Below are 19,625 nucleotides of genomic sequence, written 5' to 3'. Positions count from 1 at the left end.
CCCAGGGCTTCAGCCTCCAATGTCGAAGAAAAGACACCTGTGACCTGCTTTCTAAAAAAAGAGTGATGCAAACAAGCCAGGCACACATTACAGACCCCATACACCATACCAGGCGAGTAGACCCAGGGCCCTATCTTTTACCCAGCGTGGCACAAAGCCAGACGCAAGTGTCTTTGCTAGTTTAAGACTGACACACTTGTCAATTTCCCTTCCAGCGCCCACATTGTTTGAACAGCAAAAGCACCTGCGCCCATCTGTGCGCCCTGGTCTTACAGGGTAGTGTGTTCAGGTGCATTCTGGGCGCATTGCTATCTTGAGGCAGCGGGACGTTATCGCGCCATTGACTAACAAAAACCTGGTCTGAAATCAATAATGCTGCATTTTAGTGTTATAATAACAGCACATTAGTAAAATGTGCCTTTGCTTGTGCACAGCGTGCGTGTACTATGCTTGTTATACACACAAAGGGATGCACAGCAGCACACACACAATTCAAAACATTAGACATAAAAAATTACATGTGAAGTGATATTATGATATATATGCCGTTAAACTACTTATCAACTACAATAATACTTTATAAGTGCATTTTTCTGATGATACTAACACAATTTTACTTAAGTATCATTTTAAAATGCAGAACTTTCACTTGTGACAGAGTCATTTTGCAGTGTTATATTAGTAATGGGTCTGAATACTTCTTCCACCACTGTTTGTTACCTAAACTCAAGCAGACCTCAACCATGAACCAGCACATTAGAAAATGACAATATGAGTTTTTTTTCTATAAAGGCATGTTGGTTGTTTTGGACAACAAAGAAAAGAATTGTGTGTGAGGACTTGTTTCACCAAGATTGAGCCTCAGTGAACTGTGCAACAACTTTCTGTCGCTCTGTTTAATACTGTAAATAGCCTACATATCTTAGCAACCCAGAACATTTAAAAAAAATGAGGTTGTCTGATCACTTGGTATGTTATTTTGATGTTTTATGGAGAAATGCATCGTTCAGACATCTAAAATTGATCTGTTGCATAGGCCTTCCTTCTCGAATGGAGCAATAAATACCACTGACACACTCACAGAACAAAGCGATATCAGCTCTGCTGATGTGGGCTCCCCGACTGACCTGCAGGTTTGGGTATTGAAAACCTGCTGCTAGAGAAATCCAATCGTCCCTAGGCAACTAATTGGTTGCGACTTGTCATGGCAACCGGCCATGAGACTTCAGGGGAATTAGTCCCGACTGGCTGTGTTGTGAGGATCAGTTGGTTTATTTGCACTTTTGCATGGATCAGCTTTTCAAAGATGGAGTTGCAAATAGCAGCACTGCATTGTAATCAATGGCTGCCTCTGCATATGCATTTGTAGCCAATTAGGAGATTTATTTTTGTTAGCAGTAATGTTGAACCTTCAAAGACTAGAGCTTGGGGTTCAAAGCCCAGAAGTCCGCAGCTACGTATTCCCTGAGACTTGAAGCGGTGTAAGACGTAGAACTTTGGACTCAATTAAGTATTCTCTGATGACCCCTGGTGCCCTGAGATAATTGAGTGGTAATGTCAGCCGCCACTGCAGCTACCTGTGTCCCTCCTGGCGTTTTATCAGATCCCACTGCTGCTTTTTCTCCACTGCCTCCACATCTCTGTCTGTCTATTCTCTGCTCTTTTATTAAAAACTAATCACATTTAAATTTAAATTGGCACAGTTCACTTTTTTTGGGCGAAGTGGAAGGGGGATGGGGGCTGGGGGGACTGACAGCCAGAGGTGACTACATTCATTTTGCACCTAACGTGCGAGATCTTGTGAAGTACACATAGCAATCTGTGGCGCATTGTAACAAAGAAACACAGAAGTACAAGCGAGGCAAGACATCTTATACTGATGGGTTCAGCTCTTTTTACGTTTTTTCTGCCATCAAAGTCAACCATTTAGTTTGGACTCTTTAGTATTGACTCATTTTGCTCTCTCGTTATTATGTATATATAATATTTCTCCCCAATGTCCAGTTTTATGTGGAAATTAAGGTCAATTATTTGGCATTTCAATTCAGATGTCAGGACAATTTTACATGAATTGTTTAGACTTGAAAATCTTGCCTAGTGCAGTTTTAAAGGTCCCATATTATAAAATGCAGATTTCCATGTCTTTTGTTGATGATAAAGTTTTAATCAAATTATAATGAAATAATGAATACCAATCGACAGACAAATGCACACAGCCCGTATTCAGGAATTGGGACTTTAAACAAGCTGGCGGAACTTCCATACGGTTGTGATGTCACAACTATATGTATGATGGGAGAAAGTGCCGCTCCAGTGACGTTACAGTCATTCCCCGATGACTAACCAATCAGAGCATACTGGGATTTTTAGGACAGGGTACTTAAAGAGACAGGCGCTAAAATGGATTGTTTCAGACAGAGGGAGGATCCGGGTACATTCAGATAGACAGCATGAGAAAATTAATGTACTTTTTGAACAATAAAGGCTCTGAACACCCGTCTTCCCAGGACTGTGTGGGTGTGTACCAACTGAGTGATTGACATCTTCCTGAGTTAGTTCTATTGCACCTGTTAGGGCAGGACAAATGACACCTTTATCATTCTTATTGGTAGAAAAGATTTGTGACCCAATAAAGTCCCATCTAAGCTCCAGCCCCCCTTCAACCTGAGTGGAGGTCTAGTCACTCAGAATAACTCAAATCACCTATGTGGCTGTTCAAAGGCTTTAAATCATGTAAATGTAATCATGTAATGTTCTAGTAGAACCCCAAAATACAAGTATGAACCTAAAAATGAGCATAATGTGGGACCTTAAAATGATATTCTACACTGTGGTAGTATTTGTTTTGAGTTGAGGACAGTCTCGCTGCTGTAACGAGTGGCCAGCACAGCCTGGGCCTGGCAGCTCCGCTGATGAGGATCGTTTCTGACAAAGGGTCATTGGTTCTGCATGACGACAGGCGGGCCTGTATGCGCTGATGGGCTGCCTCCTCTGGCACTGTTAGTCTAAATGTAGACTGGCACTGACACTAATGTACACTGATAAAGCTGTGAGAGTCAATAGTCGGGGGTAGAGAGTGTGGGGGCTGGGAGACAGTGGATTCTTAATTTACCCTATTTGTTCCATTTGTCAGGCGCTGGAACTCACATTGTGAATGTGGGTGGGAGAGCTCTCCTTGCAGTCAATGATTCTTTACAGGTGAAGGTTCATTTCGTGGCAAGTTTAATATCTGGGGGCCAGTGACATTTTAATTTCATTTGACATAATAATGCTGAGTGAGATTTGACTAACCCCGTGATGCATTTTCTCTCGCAGTGAGAGCGGAGGATTCGTGCATGATGATCGCCAAGGACACTGGCTGAGCTAAGGTTTAGCCTGAGGACAATTTGTCTTCATAGAATCATGTCAATACAGACCTAATTGGTCCTTCTGTTGAAGACAGGAATGTGGTGCTCATGAAATTGTGTTCCGGGGAGCATGTCGTTATGTTATTCGTCAACGTCATCTTTGGGCCATGTTTGAAAAATAATACAACCAGTAGGTAATCGGCAGATATAACTCCATATTTCCCCCCAATTCTACCAGTAGTATAAATATAAGTAAATGAAAACATGTCAATTTAAAACAAATGTTCATGCTAGTGAAATAAATAATCCGGGAGCAAAATTTCAAACATTTGTGATCGTGTTTTTACTAAAAGCAATGTTTTGAAATTGCACCAAAATATTCAAAATATGGAAAAAAGAAACCATCTGTACCTGTACTTTATTATTACTGGGTGTATAATTACAGTATATACACTACTGGTCAATGAAAGAAATGTCCATACCACTCCATTATTGACAGAATACCAGCTGATCTGAGTGGGGGGGCTGATCTTTAATGCAATATCTACATTGCTCATTGTCAGCAACCATTCATCCAATGTCCCAAAGGCACATTCTGTTTACTATTCTGATATCATTTTAAAAAACTAACTGAGGAAACATTGGAGAACCCTTTTGCAATTATGTAAGCACACAACATAATCTGAAAACTGCTACCCTGGTTAAAAAAACACCATGCAACTGATCTCAGCTGGTATTCTTTCTAATAATAATTGAGTGCAATGGAAAGTTTAGAAGGTTATTAGATGTCCTTGAAATCTGTCTTTCTTCTCCTGCAGCCACGCCCGGTTTCGGTTTAATTGAGGATCTCGGGGAGGATGTCAGTCACAATCTGTTTTATCATCCCGCTCCTTCAGGAATTCATACTCAAAGAGTTTTCTCGTTTTAGCTTGGAACAAGACAGGACCTTTCCTTTGTCAAAAATTGTTTTTTTGTTGTTGTTTTTTTTGCAATTACCACAAATTTTGTCACACGTGCTCACACTGAAATGAAAAAAATGTGTGGTTAAACAGTAATTCTAGCGTAACTGTGTGCTTTATAGGTCACTTAGGCTCAGTCAAGGAAGGGATGAAGGGCATGTGCTGTACACTAACTCCCTCAATGCCCATCGTAAACACACACACAGACACACTCGCACACACACACACAACTTCTTTGACGCTGGGTAAATGGTCACAGGGACAGAGTATTCCCAGCAGGACTTTGTAGATGAGGGTTGTCAGCACTTTTCTCACCAGAGGGTTTAGACCTTTCGTTCTGCTCTGGGATGGCTGAGTTTAATTGAAGAACGCTAATGCGCAGCTGGATAGCAGAGCTGCTCATGCCATGACTGGCTCTGAAAATGGGAGGGCGTGAAAACAGGACTGTTTTTGTGTGTGTGTGTGTGTGTGTGTGTGTGTGTGTGTGTCTACAGCAGCTACTGCAGGCGGCCCTCAAGATGCCAACAAATTTATTCATGAGATCTGAGCAGTTTGTTTATGAGCCGTCTCATTTACAAAATAATAGGCAATAATAATTTCAGCAGATTGATCCGGGGTTAATCCAAATAATTGGCAATTCATTATAAATTCGCATTTTTCTGGAAATAGAATTGACTTCTGTTCTGTCTATCTGTGGGGCGTAAACTGCATGCCCAATCGATCAGGTTATATGCCAAACATGTTTCATCAAACAAAGAAAAGAAACAATGTCTGGAAATATTCTGCACAATGGAAAACAAATTGGGAAACGTGAGAAGACTTCACGCATGATTGTGTCACATTTGAATGCTAAAGGAGGCTTCAAAAAGAATTTGTGGAAATAACAGCGTGTCAGGACGAGTCGGCATACAACATAAAAGCTTTTCCCGGGAACAAATCATCTATGGGTTGTTTTCATGAACAATCTTCTTTCAGTTTGGAGATGATCAATCTGCTTGAGTGTTAGATGTGTGCATCACAACTGTTTTCAATATTATGGACCAAATATCAAAGAAATGAGTTCAGTTCTGACAGATTCACAAAAGAGAAAAGCATTATTGAGCTATGTTTATGTTACTCGACTCTTTTTACATCACTATTATTCCATAATTGCTAAAAGGTTTTGAAATACATAGAATATGTGCCAGTTTTGGATGCTGTTGGGCTTGAATATTCTACCTTACGTGTTCTAAAAGTTGATTTGTGATGAGCCAGTCTGTATTTTAGGGTGATTTTCTTTGGAAAAACTGAGTTATTTCCATTGTCCTACTATTTTAGATGTCTTCAATAAGATATTTTATGTTTGTTTCACATACAGTTTCTTGCCGACACGTAGAGCAGCTCTTAATCCGTCTCAATCCTGTTTCAGGTTGGTCATTATGAAGATGGTGTTGGCACAACCCAAAGAGAGAGAGACAGTGATGTATGGTAAGGGTTAACACCCACCGGATTATCACATAACACTGAAGATTGTTTTTTAACAGCCTATAATCCAGATTTTATTCCAACTCTTAAGAGTTTGGAAAAACTATGGGCACTGTTGTTTTAAAGCGCCCATATTGTACTAACTTTCAGATTCACAATTTTATTTTGAGGTGGATACATGGTTTCATTTTCAAAAAACACCCTATTTTGTTGTACAGCACATTACTGCCAACCCTGTTTTCACCCTGTGTGTTTAGGTCTCTGTTTCAGCAACAGAGTGAGACATCTTACTTCTATACTATCTTTGTTGGGCATCACACATGCGCAACAGCTAGATAACATCTCTTTCTCCAACTTTAGTCAATCCAAGGCAGGATAAGCTGGGAGACTTCTTCTAGACGAGGGCCACTTGTGGAATACCTGCAGAACAGGGACAGGAAGTAGTTCTTTAGGAGATTATGGTCAACTAGTGTGTGTTGTAGCAGGGTTTTGCCAATGAGAACGAGCTAGCATGCTAGCATGCTATGGTTAGGCAACTCGTCTCAGTTAGTGACGTGGAAAGCCGTGCAGATTTTGAACAGCTCACCCAGAGACTGAAGGCACAGGACATTCAGAAACCGCATCTCACTCAAAACAGCATGGCTAGTTTTTATAGAAGTTTGTATGCGTTTGGAAGCACCAGAGACAAAAAATAACACCCTAAATCCCGGAAAAGGTTTTTGTGGAGACTAAAGTGTCTTTAGTATCAGACGAGGAGGGATGAGTGGAACAGGCCTGCTGCTACGTCCATGTAGACTGAACTCATGCATCCTGTTGTACTGTGAAAACACTTTGTAAGCAACCATGGGAACTTCCCATAGAGCTACAGAGCACGTTTGAGTTTGGGTCCTCCACAAGGCCAACGCAGGGTCAACACAATGCAGAGAAATGCTAAATGTCATGTTTGTGTATCATTTCATTCATTATCTTCCAAGCAGTCCATATGTAGTATAAAGGTGTTTCCTGGTTGTTGATTTCTTTGACTTTATTTTTTTGTTTTTCTTTGCATTTCTTGCACCACATTTGCAAATACAAATGATCACTTTCATCCCTAACTAAACTCATCTGTACGTTCCTCTGATCTTAACTATTAGTCAAAATAATACATCATTTCCGCTTTTGTGACTCAAATATTAGGTATAATTCTGTAATCATGAGGGTTATTGAACATGAATTCCAAAAAGTAGTGCACAACTAGTGGTAGTAAGGTGGTGGTAGTGAAAACTAAAAGAAAGTCTAAAAAGGGACAAAAATAGACATTTTTGTCCCTTTTTGACCTGGGAGGACAGAAAGTCTGCTGGCTGTCTATTGACATGGTTGGCCCAAAAAAATCTAAATTGATGGCAATTCAAACTAAACAATCAATCAAAATTTTAGCACACTCAAAATATTGCAATGTGTGTCAAAACAGAATTTGAAATTAAATATTGCCATGCTGCAGACGTAGGAAAACATCTTTGTTTAGTAAAGATCCTTGTAAAAAATCACACCACAACCGTTTCCATTTCAATGTTGTTGTTTTTTTGTGAAAATTGCAATATCAGTCAAAATAACTGCAATTATTTTATATTAATTGCTTTCAAAACTGTTCAGCCCTATTGGCAAATACCTAATTAGCTCTAAAACCTGGCAAAAACACTCCAGGCCAGGTGTCAGTATAAGTGTTCACACTTTACACTTGTGATCTACTCATTCACAATAGTGCTTGTTTGATGGGGAACATTCAGTCAGCTGCAGCATTTCGGAGCAAAAACAGCTGTTGAGAGCAGTTTAATGGAGGTGAAAAGCCCAAACCTCGGCTGGAGTTGTGAATTAACCTTTTTTTCTGAGTTAGTTTCCCTGGTTAGGTCATGGCAGGCTTATTACTCTAAATGATGTGCCTTGCGTTTCGGATGGCGCTCCAAGTGTGTCAACAGTCCAGATCCTACACAATCTGGACTGGGGTTTTAACATCTACATCTTATAACTTATAACTTATTCCCAGTTATAAATTGTTTTGTGATTTTTATTCAATCAGTCAGTGTATAGGTTATTACGTCAATAGCTAATACTTAATTATGAGCTACTGCACACAGTCTACCATAGTATCTCACCTTATCCTGGTCATTGTATTTCTGGGAGTTATTTTAATTTGTATTTTATGTATGTGTGATATATATGTGTGTATATGTGTGTGTTGTGTTCTAGTCTTGCTACTGGATGCCTAAAATCTCCTTCGGGAGGAATAAAGTATCTATCTTTCTATGTAACTTTAGTCAAGCTAATCATTTGCCTGAGAGACAAAATTTGAGAAGGCATGAATAAAAAACTGCAGAAAAAAATGATTAAAAATGAGTTCCGGGACATCTTTGAACAGACGACCAATGAAAATACCACAAGTGCAAGGGGGAAACCTTGATCTGAAGTAAGCAGCCTTTTTCCTGATCATCATCATGAAGCCACAGTTTGAGTTGGAGTAATATCAAGACTCCGGAAAGTAGCAGTACCGAATGGCTCACATTTCATTTTCTAAGTCAAAGGTGATATTGTTTTTGCATAACCAATTACAGGGCGAAACTCTGCATGTTTAAGACTCACAGTTGCACTCTCCTGTGAAATGAAGTGTCATGTCGTCACCGTAGTGACAGGCAGGCCCCAATCACACAATGGTGTTCTAGCAGTGGCTGAAAACCTAAAAATGAAGCTATATTTAAAAGTTATGTCTCTGTTCCTAAGACTCATGGGCGCCTGAGTAGCTCACCTGGTAGAGCCCTTACACAGAGATGGACTCCTCGACACAGTGGCCGCTGGTTCGACTCCAACCTAGGGCCCTTTGATGCACGCCATTCCTCATCTCTCTCTCCCATTTCATGTCTTTAGCTGTTGTACAAATAAACGCCCCAAAAATTGTAACAGGTTTGTTGTCAATCTAGCAAAACTAACAAAAATGAACTCACATTTAAAAAGAAAGTTTATGTACATACAGTTGTGCTTCCATACAGCATTACAGAGCTGCTACTTTAATCTTGTTATAACCAGACACTTTGGGGCACATTATTTTTTAACATTATTCCTATAAAAAAACACATTTTATCTGTTAACATAGCTACACTGCATTGACTTTTGAGACCACTTGTAACAAATGTAATTAGAAACCATTTTCCTGATGGGGTAGTTGATTAACCAGAGCTGATAAAATGAATCCTTCTGACTTTGCAGGGCTGAAAGCTGTGGGAGTGATTGATTTCTTTAGTCTGACACTTAAATCTCAGCCCGTCCTCATCAAGAAGTACTAATCTATCGTGCAAGCAGCTCAACACGACTCATATTTATTTGTCTGTGAGGTGTCGAACACTTGCGGCCAAATCGCGAGAGGAAGTAAGGTGACAAAGTGTAAGAACACCGAATCCTGCGTAAAAAGCGGGTCGGCGTGGTGGATGGATCGGGGGTTCATGTCCCATGTGAAACCAAAAAGTCACTTTTTCTTATGAAATAAGATTTTAGCTTGACGTAACGTTACGTCACATTACACCACATTATGTCACTCCTCATTTCAGTAGTTTCATGTGACTCACTTAAAACTACTATCTAAGTATTTATATTGCCTAAACTTAACCAGTTCTGTTTCACAGTGTTAACTACGTGTTTAAAAGTACAACCCTTATCTGTCTCGCGATAAAAAAATGCGTTCAGGTGTTAAGGTCACAAGCTCAAAATGGCCACTGTAGAATGCTAACATTGTTTTGGGAGTCATTGAAAATCACCCTATTCAATCGTTAAGGTATAAGGAGACTGTCCTCCCCCCAAGAAATGCACACATAGGTCGATTGTTCGAGCAGCAATTACAAGTCATGCGACCTCTAGTGGCCGTATAGTTATGACGGGAGCAAAGCAAGGAGTAATGGGACGAAGTATAAAAGAGCCAAATTCCCCCTTAAGGCCGTTTGGGCTGGTGGACGGGTCAAAACAACAGACGAACTTCATCCAGGAGACCGGGGTTTCCGTCCACCTTAAAAAATAATTATAAATCAGAAGTTTTTAATTAACTCACGGAACAAAAGGAGCTACAAAATGTTCTGAAATATGATTTAAATCCAAACCACAACCTTTTTCTAAACTTAACTAAGTAGTTTTTGTGCCTAAACCTAACCAAACTGCTACCGTTTCACAACAGTAATAACGCATTAAAAACCGTTACTGTCACCTTCTCTGGTTTAGATATGAGGACAGAAAACGCTCAAGTGGGTTGGATTAGAAGGTAGAAATAATCAATATACATCGTCGTATGTGTTGAAGGAATTGTTGGGTAGAAAGGTGTTGCTTAATTCTTGCAATTAAACCTTTGAGAATTTTTAACACAAGAGTAAAAGCGTCATTTACAGTAACACATTTTTTTTTATTATGGACAACCTCATGTGACCTCAAACTGTACACATTAAAAACAGAAAACAAAGGCAAAAAAACATATTTCAGAAGCCACGAACAATCTGTTTATCGAAAAAAAAGAAGGCTAGATTAGAAAGAACTGCATAAACATACATTACCATGGTGAAAAAAAAAAACTTGGTTATTTCTGCAAGCTGTGACACAGGTTAGGTCGCTGGGTATATACAATATACAATACTTAGTGAAAAAACAAGTCATGATGAAACTCACACAGGAGAGTCTATTGAATATAGATTGTACTTTGGAATGCCAGTCATTTGAGGGAAACAAATGTTTTGAAGTAAAGCAGCGAAAAGCCACCCCACGGGTCACCCCTCCTCCAGTATCCAGCGCAATCAATTGTTTATGCATATAAAGCAGGAGTCAGCAACCTCAGGCACGCGTGCCACCATCATCTCCCGGAACCTCAACCAATGGCACACTACCGGCAAGTGTGAAAGAGAATTTTTCTGAAATGTAACTCGGCATGCCAAATGCAAATGGATTCTTTCACAGCCATGAGCAGGAGAAATAACAGCTTGTTATTTAGGGTAGTTTGATTAACTTTTTCCACAGTCTTATTCCGCGAAGAACCGCCCTACTCTGTCTCTGATTGGCTAGTACTTGTTGCTTTCTTAACAGAATGCGGCGGAGAAAGAAAAGTAACACTGCCTGAGCGGGCTAGGTAGATGATGGCAGGCTTAATGCTGATATGGCACACAGATTAACGGGAACATTTAGAAATGGCACTGCGTATTAAAAACGTTGCCGTCCCCTGCTATACAGTATGTCCATTAACCATTTAATCAAGCTAGTCCAATGACTATGGTATAGGCTGTCTGTGTGCTTTCCTGAAGCCATTCGGATGGATATATTTTTCCAATTCATGACGTATCGACAGCTCAACAATTCACAGTTTAACACACAAAGTGTTAAGAACTCTATTAACTCATGTTGCTGCACTATGATTATTTGAGACTTGTTCAACTTCAGATACAATGCAAATTTCACTTTGAAAAATCACGGCAGGCACAGTCAGATCATTTTTCATTTCTCTCCACAGCGATTATGGTCTTTAATACTGCATAGCTATAATTTGTATTCTCTGATTTTACGCTGTGTTGAATGACAAGGCATCACATACGGGGTGCTTTACCAAACTGGTTCTTTAATTTACGGCCCATGAGGAACATATTACAAAACAAAAATCCAGCCATATTTCATTCTAAGAGTACTTTGATAGAAGAAATGTTGTTGAATTCCACTCGCGGCTCTGTTAGGAGAGGAAAAAAAAACGGATGGCCATGCATGTTAAAAGCCTATGTGCCATCAAAGGCCCTTGGGCTACAAAGGGCTCTTTTAGCAAATAGATGGCAACAGCTGCAAACTCTGGGCTGTTCTTAATGTGCACGGTGCAGATGTCTCCACTTGAGTCCCACAGTCTGAGACAGATCTGTCTGGCTCTGCACTGGGCGTCTCTCATCATATCACTGGAGCTTCATTAAGCACTGAACCCAAAACTAACATCTGCCTGACAGTTTTGCTCCCCAAATTAAGGAGAAAAAACACTTACATGTCCAGTAATAACTTTTTTAAACCCTGGTTGTATACTGTAGGCTTCCCTTTATATATCTTGTGTGAGGCTCACATAAGATGATTATCAGTGTAAAGCTCAAGAGGGACCGGACACTTTTTGAACGACTCTGGTTCCGGAAGAGATTTTTTTCCCATTCGTTATCTTCATTGAAGTTACAGAAAATGTTTAAATACAGAGGTCTTAGGCCAAGCAGCTATGAGATGAACAGTGACCATAAAACATTTGATTTGGCGCAACAAAACATGTAGAAAAGACGTATGCGTATGGAAACAAAATTGACTTCCAACCGAGTCTCACGGCAGTTTGTAAAATGGTCACGTTATGTAATCCCTAGATTCGGGTACATAGACACGTTCACGTCAGGTCTTTTTGTGGGGATGAGCACGATTTTGATCTAATGCATTTTAATGGGAAGCATTTTTGTGATCACAGCACGACTACGGTAGCGAGTAGTATGAAAAAGCTAAAAATCCACGCAGGTTGGTCGGGGTGGTGGACGGGTCAAACCACACAGGACCTTCACCCAAGAGACCGGGGATCGTTACAATTCCCCGTTGTTCTTCTCCTCAACGCAACCGTCCCTTTGTTGTCGCGTGTCCCGTTGTTGTCCCACGTCCCCCAGAGACCGCGGATTTTGTCCTTTCCCTGCTGTTCTTTTCCTAAACCCAACCTCTGTATAGATGCTTCCCATTAAGTAGAGAATACCACAAAAAAAATGAGGAATTGAAATCCATTCGATTAAAACTTGTGCTCATAACCATGGAAAAAACAAACAGTTGTGTCCATGTACACAAATCAATAGATACAAAAATAACGAAGCCATTTTATGAACTACTTTGAGACCGTGTCGAGACTTCTGTGGTGGCTGCTTGCTAGCCGTTCACAGGCGCGGTGAACATTTCCATGGTAACAGCGAGTTCCACCAATCAGAGACGTCACTGCTTAGGAGTGTGGGTTGCGTAGTACTTCTCCATGACATTGTAAATAAAACGTAGTTTTTTGAAACCAGGTTGATGTACGGACAAGTTGCTTCAACAGGGGCAAAAACCCGTAGCTCGTGGTCGGTCTAGACATTATAGCTAATTATCAAATCTTCATGGAGAAAAAGAATGCGACTTTCACTTCTGGAACCACACTCTTGAGCTCTAGACTACACTATTACCCTTTCAACTTCTTTAAAAAGACTTTTTTTCTCAGTGATGGAGGCTGTTTTGACAACACAGCATGTTATAAATGTGTTAAAATACCTTCCACACCTGGAAGATATACTGTGTGGGAATTATTGGACATTTCCTAACCATGCGTGACTGCATTGCCTTCCTTTCTATCATCCGATTCATCTCAAGATCGGAGCGAAAAATGGAGTGAAGCGTGATTGCATCTGAAAAGATATTCATCCTGCATTAGCACTGCAGCTATGTACAGTACACTTTTAGTTTTAGGTCTACAAAACTGCAATGAAGGGCTGAATACTGCACTATGGCTCTGTCTAATGGCTGGTAGCAGAGCAACACCTTTATGTGACACCTTGGTTTAATGAATGTCTTAACAAGCTCTATAAGTATTAAACTAGAAGGATAGTTTATTTGTAATACAAACCTTTTATCTCTTCCACTTAAGGCTTACAAGAAGTGCTGAACCTTCAAAATAAATCCAAATAAGCACTTGAATGAGGCGACAGGGATACATTACCGATCAAAGCTATTGGGGAACAGCAATTAGCAAAAAGATCAATACACAGCGATATAAAACAATGTGTTGCACATGTGAACCACATTCACTCAGATAACTATCCAATCAGGGAACTGGGACAGAGCATGGTTGACTATTGAACTCATTTAATGCGTAAAACAAATACAAGTTACTTCACTGGGTCATCACAATTGAACAAGAGATTTTTTTTTTTTCATATTTGTAACACCCTCAGAAATATACATTCACATGGCTGCATACAGACAGCTTCTCTCTTTTAGATTTTCTTTCAATAACATTAAATTTGACAAACTGTACGCGTCACCCCTTTTGTATGACAGCGACGCCTCTAGTGGCATATCAAAAAACGTACTGGAGGAGCATTTGTAGGTGGGACTTTGGAAATAAGCTATGCATCAACTTTATCTAGCCATCATCGAGTCTCTATGCTTGCAGTCAAAATCGGTATATTTTACATGAACAGGGTCCCTACGCAGTTCCCTAATCAAATCCCAACTATAATCTCAACCGTATGTACAGTATTTACAGTGGAATGTTGAAACACACTGAATACAAAAAAGTAGATTAGGATGGAATGAAGTTACAATCAGTATTACAAAAATAGGAACTCATAACATCCGACAACATGAAAACAATGTTCACATCTACCAGTATACAGAATGACGACTCCAATCCGAAAGGTTTCTCTCTCTTTCTCCAACACGTCCGAGAAGCACGTGTGGCAGTGGTTTCACGACGGACGCGGACCAAAAGGTGAAATGGAAACCTTAAACTTGTGCTTTAAAAAGGGGGGTAGAGTTGATCTTTGCTGTGGGCCAAAGTTGCATTTTTTCTAAAATAGAACTTGAAATCACTTGTCACTAGATTAGCGTTTCAATTGTTGTGCTTAGAATAGTCAGCCATGTGTGACTATAGTTAGTTGCAAAAGTGTTAAGTGTGATGGGGGGGGGGGGGGGGGGGGGGGGGTGCTGTGTCAGCACTAAACTTTAAAATGGTAATGAATGCAGCTTTTAGAAGACCAATTGATTTAAATGTCAAGTACAGACACATTGTTAGTATTTAGCAGGGGCTGGGATAATGTAGAATAACACACCCACTACACTAACTACAATACACCGCAAGGGAAGAACCAACACTTGTCTGACTCAAAGGGGTTTGCAGTCCATGCCATATTTCAATATTACTCATTAGGTTATATCCCGCGGCATGAATAACTCAAACGACGGAGCAGCAACTGTTCCGACTACCTCCTGCCTCCTGACTTTGATAGGCACTGAATGCAAGAAGAAACGCTAAAAAACAATATTTGTCTCTTTTGTGCTGTGACACGCAACCTGTGTGGGATTATGAAGTCATAGCCGAGCAGCTCACCTGCAGGCGAAACCGTAAAGTAAAGGCAACTAAATTGGGATTTTTGCTTTTAAACTTTAAAAAAGTAGCAACCCAGCAACTGGCACTATAGGTTTTCTCATTCTGAAACTTTCTGTTGTAAAATCCCCGCGTATGTTGTCGAACTGAAGTGGATAAACTGAACAACAGAAACAAGGCCGTAGAGAATAAAAGTGGAGTCAACTTAAACGGACAGAAAATCTCAACATACTTTTAATCAGAACATGATTTTTCGCACTTTGTAATTTTAAATTGTGTTGAAAATACAATATATAAATTGAGGCTCATGATTAACATGCTCATCTAAAAACATACAGTAGACAAGCATGGGGTGTAAAACATTCACATCTCCAGCTGTTAGAGAAGGCCGCTCTCTGAGAGATGTTTTTTTTTAAATCTGTATTTATATATATATATATTTATATACTTTTTTGTGTGTTAACGGCAATATTGTTCCTGGGTGATGTGTGCCCATGAACTCTTTATCTCCGTCAATACTGACAAAACTGACAAATTGTCGCCTTTTCAGCTGCAAATGAGGACAAACGCACTGCAAATTGATACAGAAAAAAGCAAAATACACACATCCACTCCAACACAAAACATGCACAAAATAAGGCTGAATATAGTATTTTATATTGTTCAGAGTCAGCCAGGTGTGTCGTTTGTATCCACAGATTTACACCTTTGTTTCGGTTGTATCTGATAATTCCCATTTTACTTTTTTTCATGGATTTCAATGTGGAGAAACAAGTAATTTGTCTATGCTAGCATCCACTGGCACTCATTAACAGTGATATAAAAGCCATATTATATATATATTTATATATATATAGTGCCTTCTGACAGCCCTATTGGCAAATTCAGATGCCAACATTAAGATAAGGACATCCATTCATTCCTTTCATCTGCAAACACCTACTGAAATTCACTTTAGAAAGAAAAAAAAAACATGGACAAAAAACCCATCATGAAAGCAGCAGGTGACTTATTATACTCCAGCATGGCCACCATCATATTTTCAATTCCCTTTACATGTTCAAATGTTCCCTCTGCAGACGCAAACAAAAGCGTCTGTTGACATTTTCCTCCCATCCGTGTCCTTTGTGTCCATGGACGACGACACTTAATAGAAAAAATGCTGTTGGTGTAAGCGCGGGCAGGGGGTTGGTGGAGGGGGGGCTTAAGCCAATTCTTCAGCACACACAGTGACATAATTATAAGAAGAGTCATTGTCGGGAAACTTCCCGCACACCTTTCTCACACATCCATTGGATAAAAAGAAGGGTTAGAACAAATCATAGTTATGATAAGTCATTTCATACGTTTCATTATAGTGGTAGGATCAAGAGCTTGAGTACACAGGTCAAACTTGTTTAAGTTGAGTGACAATCGTGACATTTCAGAGCATTGTTGATGGTTTCTGTGGAGGCCGAGACACATCCAACCTCTTGTGGACGTGATTGGGATGCACCGCTGAAAAAGCAGAAATTGTTGCAGCCCTTCTCTTCCCCTGTTATTCCAACTCACTGATGTGGAAAATCAATTTAACGTGATTGAAATTTCAGGAAACAATTGGAAAAAAAAAACACTCAATATTCATCCGCCATGTAGGTTCAATAGACTGACTCCCTCTCAGTGAAGAAACCACCCAGGCCGACTAACATGGGGGGGGGGGGGGGGGGGGGGGGGGGGGGTCAATTAATTCTTAGCATGTCTTTGGAACACAGCAATAACCCATCTGCTTTTAATGCTGCAGATATACAAAAATGAGTCATTTCATGGACGCTAGCCCCAGTGAGAAACAGGAGAAATCATACAGGTACTGTTTAGTGGCAACGGCTTTTTTTTTCTTTCTTTTTTTTTCTCCGAAACATTTGACCACAACATTACAAACACGTAGGACTCCACCTGTAATTATGTCAAACAGTTAACTCTCTGGTCACTTTAAAAATCATACAAAAAGACATTATAAAAAAAAAAATAACAATAAAAAAGGCAATGGTTATAAAACAAAAACAATCGCACATCCAGTGTAAGACTTTCACAAATGTGCTCAGCATAAAAAAAAAAAAAAAAAACCTCAACCAGCAGTCTCTTTTTATACATTTAATACATTTAGAACATGGAAAAAGAAAGAAAAATACACAAAATTACACCTTTATGAAGTAACCAATCACCTCCCTGGACAACGAGTCCATTTACATACCTTAGTTTGTATTCTTAGCCCATTCACCTGATGGAACTGATAGCAATGCTGAGAAGTTGATGTTGCTAGCACGTTAAATAGACGCTTGCTCTTCTAATTGAGATTAGTTGGATGGGGTTTGATGGGGAAGGGGGGAGAGTTGGATTGTGAAAGGGTTGCAGTGTGACGAATGGGAGGTTGGGGTCGTGATGGAGGTGAAGGGTGCAGTGGAATGCAGGTTGGTGGGGACAAAGGGTTTGGCTTGGCGGTTGCATGCCACTACACATACCACTCTTTCTTAGAAATGACAGAGCCATCGGTTTGAGAGATCATGTCGTCGGCTATCTCAGGTTCTGGGTCATACTGGAAGGCCAGAGTCCGCTCGTCATAATCTCGGCTCTCCCCTTCATCCACGGTGAAATAGGGCCTCTTCAGGTCCTCCTGCTCGCCTTCAAAATCACGCTCGCTCGCCTCAAACCCCCCGGGCCCGCCGATCTGGGCGGGTTTCTTCTCGTCGTCCGAGTCGTCCGGGTACTGGAGGTTCTTGGGGATGGGGGGGTGGGCGGGCAGGCCGCCGGCCTTGCTGTACCCGTTACCGAACACGTGTTTCTTGGTGCTGTAGTCTCCTTTGAAGGTGCGCTGGCGGCGGCGCAGGAATACGAAGAGCAGTATGGCCGCCACGGCCAACAGGGCCACTCCCCCCACGGCGCCCCCGATGGCGGCGCCTGCATTGTGTGCCTCCTGCCTGATCTCGCCCCCTGGTGGCATGTTGTTGTTAGGGAATTCTGGGTAGGAAAAGACAGATGGAAGGGAGTGTGTCAGTGCTCTGGTGGGAGGAGGTGCATTTGTGCAGGTGTTTTTTCAGGAAAGATGAAGTAAGGGTAAGAAGGACGGAAAAGCAAAGGGAAAAGGAAGGACCCCCCCCCTCCCCCGAACCCCTGAGGAACCCAGCATGGCAAGGCCCCGTCATTAACAGTCACATGCAGTTTCAGACATGGAGACAAATAAACAGCCAGTTCAGCACACACCATCAAAGAGTAAAAGGATTGAAGAGATTAAAGTGAGTAAAGTTTGTCAGCATGCATTAACCATCATATTTCATCTCTGTTTGGAAGGCGGAAAAAAATGAAACAATTTCCCCAACAAACTGTAGAGGAATTAATTAGTGTGTCCTTTCAGTTAATACATTCAAATCTGGTTTCACACAAGTCAAAGTAGGCATATTGCATGTAACACTGCAGCACAGTCCAGCGTAAAACAGTCAAACATGACATACAACCACCTTCATTGTCAGTGTAGCGGTAATGAAATGAAAGAGCCCTGCCAGAGATGATTATCAGCAGCCAAGCAAACATGGAAGCTCTTTCTGTTCAGGCGGCACAGCAGATAGCACAGCAATGCTTTCGGGAAAAAAATAGATGTTCAGTCAGGAGAAAAGTATCAAATGAGTCAAAGATGTGCTCTAGTAAAGTGACAATGACTAATTGTCTGCTAGAGACAAACAATCATTTCGATGCCAGAGTCTGAATGCCTTGCAAAGAGAAGTTGTTTTAAATATAAAAACCGCCATGATAAGACACCATATCTGGAGCTAAACTGAAACATCACTTTCAATCCAGCATTTCAGAAAGCAGTAGCCCAGGAAGGGGACAATGCTCATGACAAACACAGTTGTGTATAAAGCTTTGTCCCTTACAAACACACCTTCACTTAAAAACCAAAGAAATGGTGCAAAGAGACAGAGGAGCTGTCTCTATGAAACATGATCAAAGCCTCGGGGCGCACAGGTAGTGCTTGTCTAAACCTGCAAAGCAGAGGTACTTTTAGCTTCAATGGCAATTTCAGAGTTCTCAGCAGAGCGTTGAGGGGGGAGGGGGACAACAAAGAGATAAGCCATCCACTAAACAAATGGAGGGGGAGAGGTCTGACAAAAAGGAGACTGAAACAATGAGGAAGAAAAGAGGGAGCTTCCTGTTCACGCGAAGAAAGCCACAGGTGACGGTATGCAACAAGGCTTGACAAGTCAGACGAGACGCACACAAGATCTACCGCTTATAAAAGTTCTGCCTACTGTTGTACTGATTTACAGCTGCCCTGTTATGACACGAGTCAATAGTCTGGTAAGCATAGATCTTACCACTGTTCATGAGCTATCTTCTCAGAGATAATATCTGGATCTGATAACCATAAACACTCAGGCAGCAGATGCAATTAGATTTATTTAACCAAAAGGCACACGATGTTCTTCTTTCACATACGGTACATTTCCATCAGCAAACATGCCACAGCGTAAATGCTGATATAGGCACAAAGTAGTGTATGTGTGGAGCAGGGGCGGAGCCAGGGTGTAGAGGGGGTGGGGGTGCCGAGGGCAGAGGGGTTGTAAGCCCCTGGGACTCCGGTCTTGAATGTTTTTTCAAAAGCCCGACATCTGTTAGGTTAAAATTTCCTACCCTTCCATATGCTAATATATATACAGAGTATATACATATATATGCACATACATATACTGTATACATATATAT

General features: G+C 40.8%; 1 protein-coding gene across 7 annotated transcripts in view; it reads right to left on the bottom strand.

The window, feature by feature from the left end:
- nectin1b (nectin cell adhesion molecule 1b) overlaps nt 1-19,625 on the bottom strand; it is a 190,257-nt gene that overhangs the window by 83,838 nt on the left and 86,794 nt on the right. The window contains exon 6 of one of the 7 annotated variants that reach the window (XM_034866637.1): nt 13,632-17,885. The exons of the other annotated variants lie outside the window; for them this stretch is intronic. Coding sequence (XP_034722528.1) covers nt 17,380-17,885 — 506 coding nt within the window. The 3' untranslated portion in view covers nt 13,632-17,379. Of the gene's footprint in view, nt 1-13,631; nt 17,886-19,625 lie in introns of those variants that run through there. 7 annotated transcript variants of the gene reach the window in all.

The sequence above is a fragment of the Etheostoma cragini genome, chromosome 3 (genome assembly GCF_013103735.1).
Source record: "Etheostoma cragini isolate CJK2018 chromosome 3, CSU_Ecrag_1.0, whole genome shotgun sequence".
In the NCBI taxonomy this organism is placed as follows: Eukaryota; Metazoa; Chordata; class Actinopteri; order Perciformes; family Percidae; genus Etheostoma; species Etheostoma cragini.
Note: the sequence above shows the minus strand (reverse complement) of the source record. Positions and strands in the feature narration are given on the sequence as shown.